This window comes from Pelobates fuscus, chromosome 6 (assembly GCF_036172605.1).
Source record: "Pelobates fuscus isolate aPelFus1 chromosome 6, aPelFus1.pri, whole genome shotgun sequence".
NCBI classification, from domain to species: domain Eukaryota; kingdom Metazoa; phylum Chordata; class Amphibia; order Anura; family Pelobatidae; genus Pelobates; species Pelobates fuscus.
Window position 1 is genome coordinate 211,421,897 of NC_086322.1, and position 13,179 is coordinate 211,435,075.

The window sequence follows — 13,179 nt, forward strand, 5'->3', positions numbered from 1 at the left end:
TTATCTCCTGTTCTGTAAATTGAACTTTAATTACATACAGGAGGCTCCTGCAGGGTCTAGCAAGCTATTAACAGAGTAGGAGGTAAGAAATGATAAATTAAACAGAATTTGCAATAAAGGAAGTGCAAACTTTAGATGACTCTTTACAGGAAGTTTTTAAGAAGGCTGTGTACGTCACATGCAGGGAGGTGTGCCTAGGGCTGCACAAACAAAATTATTTGACTCCTAAATGACAGAGAATTTGAACAGTGAGACTGCAGGGTCATGATCTATACACAAAAACTGCTTCATTAAGTGAAAGTTGTTTTGGTGACTATGGCTGGCAACACAGCCGCAGGTCACTTTTGAACAATTTGAACAAGTGTTCTAGCCATATTTGTAAGGAAACCTATGCCGCATACTTGCCAATATAATTACTATATTACTTAATGTGTGCCCACTTTTAGAAGAACTTTTCTCTGACAGGTATATATACTTGATCAAGATATTTAGCAAATTAACAAAGGTAATGATCATTTAATTAAAGTCATTAAACCATGCTGTTTTATATGCAAATTAAAAATTGTACGGTTCTGTAAATTTGTATGGTTCTGTAAATTTATTTTTTATTTTTAAGAAGTAGAACATTTAGAAACATAGTCAAACTGAGATCAAGGAAGGTGCAATGACTTGCAGAAATACAGAGTATATACAGGATATACAGAATACTTAGAAAGAGCAAAAACTTTATATACATCAATGAAAATATATTATTGGTAGTTTTCTTATATAATTATTTATTTCCTGTTTTTATAAATAAACATGAAGGCAGAGAACTTAAATCAAGAGAATAATCTTTTTAAAGTTACAGAGGATGATGCAAATTCATTCAGTGAAGATGAGATAGCTTTTGAACTGTGATAAAAGGAAGCTATGGGAGTATATTGCATGCCCTCGAGAATATTAACCCTTAAATGACCTAGTAGATGCCATATATGTCATGATATAAAAGGACTTGCCTAACTCTTTGTTATGAATGAGTTAAGATGGCTGACTAGCACAGTCTTTCATCCAATCTTCATTTATTTTAAAATCTGATTTTGCTACTGAACTTTTATATGTTACACAATATATCTGTCTTTATAAAGTATAATAACAATAATAGAATATCATATATTGTTTGTTGCACACATTTAATCAAATAAGTGAGTTGGATTCTGGGAAAAAAAAGGTGAAAGTGTAAGTGTATGTACAGGGAGAAAATGATGTCTGATGTCTTGCAGACCCATGCTCTATTGATGGACACATGCTGCGGGATGGCGAAGAGCATCAGCTGAGCAAGTGCTCTAAATGTACATGCGAGAATGGCGCAACTCACTGCTTTACTGAGGCTTGTCCACCCATGTTTTGTGATAAGGTGAGAACCGACTCTTTAAAGGAACACTAAGGAAAAAAAAGTTACCTGCGCTCTTTCCCAAATCCCTATGTATATTTAAACAAATGTTGGTTTGTAGTTACCTCCAATGGCCATGAGAGGGTATGCCCACCTGCCACGTCAAGTCAGACCTCTTAGGTGGGTCCTAACTCTAACCATTCGCCTTGCTTCCTTGGGCTTCTGGCAAAGATATCTCAGAGACAGAAAGGGGTATATTTTATATGCACCACTACATGCTTATTAACCCTTAATAGGGAACACTATACCATTAGCAATGCAAACTTGTAACTCTTTAGTGTTCCTCTACCCACGTAGCCTAGGTTATACACTCTTTGCAGGAGTTTAAAGGTAAAAATTTCACCTATTTTGCGATTATAAATCTCTCTCTGTATGTCAAATATGTTGCACTGTTACTTATATAACACTGAAACAAGGGATTTGGAACTTAAACAGTGCGAGGAAGTAGCAGAATTATTATATAAGTAAGAAAAAAGTTCAAATGACAAGCAAATTAAACTGGACATAAATATACATCAAGCATTGTTCAGATGTGGCAGGTCTGCTTGAGATTGTCATTTTACGATGCGGTTTTAGCTCAGCATAACAAGATGGCCTGAGGTAAACTGGATGACATCACTTGTTTGGAATCTCCTCTTACAAAATGTGTATGCTGTAAAAGAAATGTACTACTCAAGGCCTGTCTACACTGGCCCAATAACGATTTGTTGACAGAAAAAAAGTGTTCTTGTCTATAGCTCTTCCTCTATCCTACTGACAAGCGAGACATATAATTATAATTATAGGACGAAACCTTGGCTGTCATACCCGGAAAGTGTTGTCCTGAGTGCCTTCCAAAACCCTGCGCTGTATCTGGAAAGACATATGAGGTAATGTTTTTTTATGAGGTAATTCCTTAATTCATCTTAGAAAAAAACTGCACTGAGTAAACCTGTCAATGTGTCTGAAATATTGCAGCAGCCCCGTGCTATGTAAGGAACAAGATGGATGAAGGAGTATCCTCAGGCTGACTCCTGCTGAGGTGGTTAACAGGGAGAATAAAGAAATGCAACTTTGCTACCTTAGGATTGTTAGATCCAGCATTGAGACAGTTAATATGTGGCACTTAAAAAAAATTTCAAAGACACTATGCACAATAAAAAAAAAATTTGAGTCTCAATGAAAGTCTGTAAAAGGAATTTTTGGTCAGCCGCAAATAAGAGCTTTTTGCAGGCATCAGCATACCTGACAAGTGACCCGATTTTGGCAAAGCAGTCTTGATTTGGGACTGTCCTATTGTTGGGGGGGGGGGGGTTGTAGGGGGTTGAATAATTTTGACACTGGAGAAGTCATTATTAGTTGCATTTTCAGTGGAACTTGGGGAAACCACTGGAAACATTCGTGTTGAGCTGTTCCAATTGCTTTTGTTTGATTTGTTCATTACAAACAGCTGGACGTCTGTACATTTTCATAATAAACCTGAAATTCAGTGGAGGCTGAATGTTTTTGATTACAGTGCCCCCATAAATGTCAAGGATAAAAATATACTGTATTCTGATAAATAAGCAATGTTTGATATACGCAGACATAGATCTATAGAGGGGCCTTTGATCCAGCTGTATCTCCTACTCTCTTAGCACATCATGGCAACAGGGATACAATGGATCCAGAGTGGACTTCAACTCCCATCAGGCGAAACCCGGAGAGCTGCTTAAGGTTTACTGGGATACTGCAGCAGCCCATTTACCTCGTTATTACTAACGTTTGTGTTGATTTGGCTGCACCCAGTGTCTCCCGGTTATATGCTGAAGTCTCTCTGTCACTTATCAGGAGTGTGTCACTTAGGGCACATTATTGAGTGTGCTACCCGTTCATATATGTGTCAGGCATTTAGGGTTCCCTTATAATTGAGGGGTGTTTATTATATTTTTTATTTGCTATTAGGGCTGCTCTTATTATCTAGGCAAACCGCTTACAACCCTTATCCTGAACACGGTATGTTCATGTGACCTGTCTGATACCTCATACACTAGAGGTCTCAGCTGTTCTTATTCACTTATTACGTGCAAAATTACTGCTCTTTTGCACATAGGTATCTAAGAGAGGACACTGAAAACTTCTGAACAGGACCTCTCTCTAGGGCTATTATGTATCAGGGTATTAACCCATGATTGCTAATTAACAATCTGTCACCTTATTTATGGCTTTAGGGATCCTTTGATTGAGGTTTATGTTCCCATGGCATTATTTGCCAATTTTTGCTAATATTATACCTGCTCTTAGTGTTTGTCCTCCCTTTTTCTCCTTTTTTGTTATTTGCAACAGTGTGGAGTGGACTTCAACTCCCATCAGGCGAAACCCGGAGAGCTACTTAAGGTTTACTGGGATACTGCAGCAGCCCATTTACCTCGTTATTACTAACGTTTGTGTTGATTTGGCTGCACCCAGTGTCTCCCGGGTATTTGCTGAAGTCCCTCTGTCACTTATCAGGAGTTTGTCACTTAGGGCACATTATTGAGTGTGCTACCCGTTCATATATGTGTCAGGCATTTAGGGTTCCCTTATAATTGAGGGGTGTTTATTATAGGTTTTATTTGCGATTAGGGCTGCTCTTATTATCTAGGCATACCGCTTACAACCCTTATCCTGAACACGGTATGTTCATGTGACCTGTCTGATACCTCATACACTAGAGGTCTCAGCTGTTCTTATTCACTTATTACGTGCAAAATTACTGCTCTGTTGCACACAGGTATCTAAGAGAGGACACTGAAAACTTCTGAACAGGACCTCTCTCTAGGGCTATTACGTATTGGGGTATTAACCCATGATTGCTAATTAACAATCTGTCACCTTATTTATGGCTTTAGGGATCCTTTGATTGAGGTTTTTGTTCCCTTGGCACTATTTGCCAATTTTTGCTAATATTATATCTGCTATTAGTGTCTGTCCTCCCTTGTTCTCCTTTTTGTTATTTGCAGCAGTGTTTTATTTCCAACAGGGTGGGGGTCTACAATATTGGGTTCCTATCCCTCACATGTTGGAACATCTGGCATATTATCCGTATAGACCCATATACTTAGCACCTATCTGGTGTGTGGGATACTGTATTCTATCGGAATTGTACAGATTTTATTTGTCCTTCACTTATTGGTGGTTTTTCACCTTATTTTTTACTATTTACTATTAAAAGTTATATTTTATATTGCAGGGCACTCATCCTATGTATGTTTTTTCTGTAACTACCTTGGTAGTTTTTTGAGGGTTATCCCCTACTGTCAGAGTGCCCGTCCAAGTCTTCCCTGTCCTCCTCCTTTTTTTGTCATTATTAGTTGCATTTTCAGTGGAACTTGGGGAAACCACTGGAAACATTCGTGTTGAGCTGTTCCAATTGCTTTTGTTTGATTTGTTCATTACAAACAGCTGGACGTCTGTACATTTTCATAATAAACCTGAAATTCAGTGGAGGCTGAATGTTTTTGATTACAGTGCCCCCATAAATGTCAAGGATAAAAATATACTGTATTCTGATAAATAAGCAATGTTTGATATACGCAGACATAGATCTATAGATGATTGGAGTAGATGTTGAAAATTTATTTTGATTTTCATCTCATGTATTTTCTTTAATTGGACAAAGTTAATTACTTCTTGACTTTGTATGAACAAATGCAATTGTTATAGACAAAGACAGCACAGTTCTGAATCCCTAATTAATATACAAGAACAAAAGACCAGAGGTGCTCTGCTTTGAGGTTAAAACTGTAGGATCACCATGCCTATACAATATTTTGTGCTGCTTGGCAACCTGCAGTACAGGAGATAGGAATGGCGTGGGGTAGGTGAGACTTAGAAGAGCCTCACAGCTTCAAAGGCCGGGTGTGCAATTTGCTGATAAAGACTGTTTTTCTAGCAGGCTCTTCCCCCATGGAAATTGTATAATATACTTGTTTTTTCTTCTCTGGTGACTCCCTTAACTGCACTATCCAAATATTTATTAAAGGTTCTTTGGTAAAACATCACCAGGGCAAGTGAGTGAAGGCCACATTGGTGTTAAGGTTTAACTGTGTGAGTGCCAAAGAAATAGTGTTGTCCAATGTTCCAAATGAGCAAATTGTACTTCTGAATATAATGTAATAAATATGACACTTAGTAATAAACTGCATATCAAACTAGTATGCAAAAGAGTTACGCTGAAGACACTAAGAAAGAAAGGCCTAGATTTGTGATTTGTCACTGCATACAAAATTACAAAAAAAATATAATTCCTTAGTTCTCAAACGGTGTAACTTCAATTTGTGTTACTGTTTTGGTGCTAGTTTATTATGGAAAGAGTTTAGGTGATTTGGATAACTAACAGAAAAATCTGAAATATTTGCTAGTATGAGATAATATATTAGTAAGGTAAATATTGTCTTTTAGAAACTGCAGAAGCCCTTTACAATTTTTTACCCAGTCATTTGTAAATTCTTTTTAAACTAGAGAGGCCAAAACGTTACTTGCCAGTGGAGGGTCCAACAAGTGATGAATTTCTACTTCCAGGGCTGAATTTTAACTTGTCAATAGGCAGGTGTAAATCTTAAACCCTGTGATAGATTATATGAAGATTATATTTCATTGTAAATTTCCTGCCATAGGTGGGTAGGTGCTTTTAAAGGGATACTATAAACATTGTAACCAATATAGTTTATTGTTCTTATTGCACTATAATAAACATTTTCAGTTATATTGTTTAGACTCCGTTTATAGAAAAATAGAACTAAATACTGAACATTTACATTCAAATTACAAAAACATACTCACAAAGCAATACCAAACACCGATCCAGTGCCATTTTTGTACATAGCCCTGCTTTTGTGAGTATTTTTTCTAATTTGAAAACATTATAAATATGGTTACTTTTTGAATGTTGTTAGCTTGATAAAGGCTCTTTTTGGGCCAAAACAACTTTCTATTCTGTCCAACAAATCTGCCCTTGGACCTTATGGTGGTAAGAGTCTGTATTAAGATCACTGAATTCCCATTGCCATTACCGTCCATTCCCTTGGCTGGTAAATGAGTTTTTATTAATTAAAACAGTTGACTATCCACAGTATTAAGAATATCCATAGAGGTTCCAGCAAACACCAACATAGAAAAAAACATAACTATTGATGAAATACATTATCCAATTTACTAATATTGCCTAAAGCCTACCCACTTTCTATCTTCTAATAGCATATCTCTCATTGTAAATTGTACTTTTTCTGTGTCATAGTATTTTCCCCAATCACCTGTAAGGGAAGGATTTCACAAAGCTTTCTGTAAAAGTACATTCTACTTGTAAATACCCGTACCTACTCTAACATTAGCACCTTGTCTTGTAGCCAATCACTTTATTGAGAATAGCTAGAATGTATAATTGCATGTGTTTACTTTATTATTGAATACTTCACTCTAAATCATGGCCTTGAATCACAAGACTTAATTTCATGTATCATAAGCTTGTAGAAGGTCAATGATGTTGTTCACATGATATATATTAATAGTAAGAACATATGGTTTGAAAAAGGGCAGCTTGCAGAACATATTGAATGGATGTGTATTTTTGTCTTTTCTACAGAGATCTACAGTTGCAAAATGATGCTCAGTTAACCAGTTAGTTATGAAATTCCCCATTTGTTTTATAAAATGTTTAAACTTTGTAACTAGTTATGTTATTTGTACAATCTTATTTTTTTCTTATTTCAGCATGGTGTACAATGGCATAGAAATTACTGTACAACATGTACATGTGACAAAGGAAGTGTCAAGTGCCATACAAAAACTTGTTACCCTCTTACATGCGAAAAGGTAAGGTCAGGGTGCTATTGATCCACTCTGAAGAAAACCCTGTATCACAACATGTAACATATCCCTTGTACCGTAATCACAGCTGGAAACCTGCTGCTTTGGTGGCCTTCAGCCTTGCTCTCCTTAGCCTCTGTAGTAGCACCTAAGGCGCTTTGCCATGTTTCTTTTTTTTTTTTTGTGGTTGTAGTCCAGAGTGTCTGGCCAGTGCATATTTAGTAGGGTTGGTTGTAGCAGATCAACCATGGCGAAATCTTGGTATGACAGTAGAGGGTTCGGCCTTCAAATGTAAAAACATTAACCCGGTAGGCATTATCTGTTGTGCAACCAGGAGAGTGGTGTCAAGGTTCTCGTACAAATACAAAAAGAGAAGTCCTGCGCTTAAGCAGCAAGGACTACAACACACATCAGCCCCAATATATAGTAAAAACCAAAGAAAAGAAAAACGTTACCTGCGCTTTCTCCTTAATCCCTATGTATATTTAGACAAATGGAGGTCATTTAGTTGCTCCAATGGCCATTGGAGGGAATGCCCGCCTGCCAACGTCAAGGCAGACCCCCCTAAGCGGGTCCTAACACTGACCAAGCTCAAAGCAGGCTGAAGGGTCAGTGTTAGGACCCGCTTAGGGGGGTCTGCCTTGACGTTGGCAGGCGGGCATTCCCTCCAATGGCCATTGGAGCAACTAAATGACCTCCATTTGTCTAAATATACATAGGGATTAAGGAGAAAGCGCAGGTAACGTTTTTCTTTTCTAAGGTTCTCGTACAATCAAGGTTAAGTGAGGCATACATACATGTCTTCTCCCCTATTGTCAAGGTTCTCTATGTGTAGGACCATGTGCCTGAGCTGGGCTGTCTGGCACTCCAGGGTGTCGGCCTCTACCCTGGACACCTTATCGGTCAGGCCTTGCAGTTCGTGTGATCACCTGTAGGAAAAGGACAAATTTTACACACATAAATAATTTCAGCAAGCTAAAGTGCTTTCCAATAGTGCCCATTTAACCGCGCTCTATATCTTCTATCATGATACCTTTTTTTTTTTACTCCAAAAAGGTTATTTACTAAAGTGATAATTTTTGGTTAATCAGAGTCGAATTTCATATTTTCATTTCCTACTTCTGGTATATAGTATATTTCAATGCCTTGAGCATAGATGTAAAACCCAGGAAGTTCAAAATAACATGTTAAAGAACTCTTTAACTATAGCAAGCAATTTGTTTAGCACAATATAAAGGTGAAATGTCATATATTGTAAAGTGACATCAAGTAATATTAGTCGTGATTAAGAAACTGATGGGCTCTGTGTGATAAAATACATAAAGAAAGACACAGAGTGCATTATTTGTGTGATTGATTCCTTTACATATATATTACCAAGAGGGTTAGTGCCACAAGCACATGTATAATAAATGGACTGTTACCATTATTCATTGAAGACTAGGTAGAGTGTGATGAACTCATCATTCGTTGTGTTAATCTAACAGGAACTGTAAGAATTATTCCACATTGAGCTCATTAATCTGCATTTCAATCATATTTGGATTTTTTTTTCTTACAGTATCATGAATTCAGACACCTTCTCAGTCAATAGCACACAACTCATTCACCCCATTTACACTTTCTTAATGTGTCAGGCTATTTCTGTCATTTTACAATGCATGGCGTATTGCTAAGTGAGAATTCTTCAACTGCTATGAATAATGGAGAATGGGTAATGAGAATCGGATAGCTCACGTTTATCTTTTAGTAGAATGCGAGTGTCAAATTCTCACTTACAGCAACCTGCCTTGTTGTTTATTTTTTTTTTACTTTTAACAGGGTCTGACAAACATAAGGAAGTCTGGACAATGTTGTGAGGAGTGTGTAACAACCAAGGGAAGCTGCATGTTTGAAGGTTTGATTAAGTACCACGGAGACCTTTGGAATGGGAGTAACTGTGACCACTGCATGTGTGATCAAGGCAAAGTCATCTGCCAAGAAGCACAGTGTGCCAACGTGGAATGCTCATGGGTAAGTGTCCTCTGATCTGTCTAGTAAACCCTATTTCCTTTTCATGGACAGACTTCCCTCATTTAGCTTTGTCTTAATTGGTTGCAACAGGTTCTGATCTGTTTATAAACAGAGGAAGGTTTCATGGTCAAGACATGTTTACTCATAACTTGATTTTTTTTTTTTTTTTTTTTAAGATGTCTCCACCTGAGTCACTTGTGGTGAAGCAAGACCTTTAGCTGTGATACCCATAAATATGTGACAATAGCTCAAATGGGAATGGATACATTTTCAAAGGACAGTAATACTTTCATATAAATTAGATAGCTGATCATAACTTCAAATATATGTTACTGTTAAATAAAAGCTGGGAATGATTCCTAGGTAACTGTTTTCTTTTTGGAAACAGCTGTGTTTAGTGAGTGTAACACAAATACCCAAAAAGGTTGTTGAATTTTCAGAAATTAAACGTGAATTTCAAATTTAATGTCAGACTAGCTGAACTGGAAGCAAGGGTGACTGGGAGAATGTTTCAAACTCATCTACGTTGGCTTTCAATTTAAAATTCACTTTGAATTCCAAAGAATTCTGACTTTAGTAAATAATCCTGATAAAGTGAACTAATGGTGGATCCCTGTCTGCTGTAAAACACAGGCTTCCTGTTTCTATTAAAGGTAAACAAATAAATATGGGCATGACCTATGAATACACAACTTGAGGTTCTCTAAATATGCTATTTTTCTCTTTGCATTGAATCAAAACATTGCTGCTTGATTTGCTTGCCTGTAATTAACGACTGCAGACTTGCACACTTTTGCACACTTTTCTGCTACTATGTATCATCACACAAGTGGATTGTCATGAGTGTGTCACACTACCCTAGAAGCAAGCAACGCTCTAAAATGTCACTCAAGTTTCTCTGCAGAAGAGAACGAGTAACTCTCTAGACAAGTGTTTTGGCATACCATAATCCTCATTAATGACGTAAAGCAAGTATCCATGTCAGCTCAGTGTATATGGAATCCGTACTTGGACACACCCTCTAGTCTTAGGGAGAGACCCTAACATAATTTAAAAACAGCCAGCGCAGCTATAAAGAAAAAAATATATACCTGTTGGTACTATCTGTATTATATGGAGAGCTTCCACCATTTTTAGATAGATCCTGTCTGAATGGCAGAATCCAGTTACCACAAGAGTTTTTACAAGTATGTCAAGACATATCGTGAAACAGTTGCATGGCATTCCAGAGTACTGCACAATTGTTTTGTATTTATTTATTTTTAGCCTTAGTTTTTACATCAGAAATTTAATTTTTGATTTAGTAACCAGAGAAAGGTAGGGTGCTTCAGCCCCAAGTCCAAGTGTTTACTGTATATAGGTCACCAGAAGGAACGGAGAACTTTTTCAGTTATGCCCTAATTTGCTATTGAAGTGTTTATGCCTTCAGACATTTTCTTGGCAGTGATTTGGGATCCTATAAATCAGCCTGTGTTTTGTGCTGATACATTTTGAACCAATCCAGCAGTGTTTTGTTAATAGAAATCTAATTATATTTGTTTACCCTTGGCTTCTGTTGGGCTCACTTGCCATTCAGCTGAAATATGTTTTTTCTCTGCACAGAGGAATGCTGGGAGTTCAACTTTGGTAATCCCTTGTTTTGATTGGATGTTTTTGACCACTAATTGCCACTAAAAGGTTATGTGATAGCAAGATGGAAGCCTCCACACTGAAAATTTGTCAGCTCTTATAATTGCAGCTAAATTTACCAGAGTTTGATTTCATGAAAATATTAATCTTGTTGGGAATAATATTTTTATCAGATTGATCTAAAGACAATTTTAGATGTTGGAAGCACTTTAAGTTTAGCACTGCTTGCTAAATAGGCTCAAGGCCTGCACTCAAATGCTCCCACTTAGCTATGAAAGTCATACCAAACTTAGAATAATTAGAATGACGTGCATAACTTTCTTTTTTCGGGAACACTCAAAAAAAGAACATTAGTTCTCTCAGCATCTTGTCAAGATTTATTATGGCAAATGACACCGAATACATTTCCACTCGGCTGTCAAGAAGATACTTCTATTAATAATGAACGAACGGGTGTGTGGTATGCCACTGGTAATCTTAATCTTCACATCAGCTTATATGTCTTATAGTAAAAGGGATGTTCCACACCCAAACAGAAATGTGCACTGCATTTCACCTTGTAGAAACTATTTGGATTTGTATTATTTGTTTGCATTTTTATTTTAGAAATATATCATTCTCTATCAGTATAGTCACATGTGGTTTTTGGCTGTTTTATTTTTGGAAAGACAGCTTCTATTAGTAGAGGGACACCAAGCCCAAATATTGGACCTTTATGAGGTGCAAATTGATATGACCTTCTCTGTTTGAGATCATCATAAAGTACCTTATATTATACGTTTTGTAAAACCTTTTTTTTTTTTTTTTTAAGGAATTAAACAGATTGACATATTGTTGGCATTTAGTATGGAGAAAAAGTGCAATTGCTTGTCTCTTCCAATAAAAGTTGCTGCTACCTATTCCAGGTAGCCCGTCAGTGTCACTTGATAATTTGTGACAGTGAACTGTACTAGTGCAGATTCAGTTAACTAAGAGTAAGCCCCTCTGCCCCAAATCAAAACGTTAAACAAAACAAAAAAACAATTTAGAATGTTACTTGTATTATTAGATTAGTTAGAATTAAATGTTTTTGTTAAATCTACATGTAACAGGTTGCAATTAATCTGAGGGTGGGTAAAGAGGTAAAGGCTACTAGTCCATTCTCCTCCCTAACAGCAGAACTTTATCCAGAGTGGTAGGTAATAATTACACTGGTCACTGTTTGTTAGATTCAATTAGTTCCACATATATTCATTATTTTATTGGGTTCTGACTTCTTTCTTAATCAAATAAAGCTTGTCAAAAAAGAGATCTACCATGCAACATTTTTGCATCATTGCGTCCAATCCTTTTTTGACAGTATGGGTGGGCCAGTTTGGAATGTAGGTGGATCTACACCCTGAAGGGGTGTGTGAGCTTGGCATCAAGCTGTCTCTGCATGGTCCTCATGCCCGCTGCACAGAGTGAGCACATTTAATGCTGCACTTGCGCTGTGCTGTCTGTGGTCACTAAAGCAGGCTAGTGGAACAGGACCCAAAAAGCACAACTGTCCTCTTGAAAGTGGCACAATTGAGAGGCATGGGTATGATCAACTAGTACTTCAATCAAGAAATATTAAATTGACACTTTAGACAAGCAAAATACATATCTATTTTAACAGATCTGATTGTGATTTCAAGAGACAGACCATTTTTTTTTTTTTTTTTTTTTTTTTTTTTTTTTTTTTTTTACAAATTTCCTACAGGGACTGACTTCACATATGAAGTGTGAGTGACATTGCACAACACAATACTGGGATACATGTTTCAACCTGCCTGAGATTAGTAGGATTTACACTTCCTGGAAGCTACTTTCACCTCTGCATTTAAATTCCAAGACTTGGGCTAAGTTGAAATATTACTCCCTACACATACACACACTTTTTTATTTGTGTGCTTTTTTATTTTGTATACTATTACACTAATGGTCTTTGCTGCTTGCCATAACATGCTCTGATATTCAGCAATGTGAAATAAAACTGAAATAACAGGTAATGGTCCTAAGCAAATACCAGAAGGACTTAGCTCTTAGCATTTAATGGCATCGTGCTTTACCATTATTCTAGATGACTGTGTGTTTACCTACAGCTGCAATTTGTTCTCTCGCGGCACAAGAAATAAAGGCACTTAGAACTGTTCATTATCTGCCTAGGGGAATTCTAGGACCATATTCCCCCATTATTCCTCTAAATCTCCGCTGGCAAAATTCCCCCTAATGACTGCAGTGTTTATGCCATGGCGGGGGATGAGGCACCTATTATTTTTGTTAAAAGTATAGATAAA

General features: G+C 37.0%; 1 protein-coding gene across 1 annotated transcript in view; it reads left to right on the forward strand.

The window, feature by feature from the left end:
* FRAS1 (Fraser extracellular matrix complex subunit 1) overlaps positions 1 to 13,179 on the forward strand; it is a 425,273-nt gene that overhangs the window by 175,446 nt on the left and 236,648 nt on the right. Inside the window, exons 6-9 of the mRNA XM_063458710.1 lie at positions 1,263 to 1,396; positions 2,218 to 2,301; positions 7,142 to 7,243; positions 9,059 to 9,250. Coding sequence (XP_063314780.1) covers positions 1,263 to 1,396; positions 2,218 to 2,301; positions 7,142 to 7,243; positions 9,059 to 9,250 — 512 coding nt within the window. The remainder of the gene's footprint in view (positions 1 to 1,262; positions 1,397 to 2,217; positions 2,302 to 7,141; positions 7,244 to 9,058; positions 9,251 to 13,179) is intronic.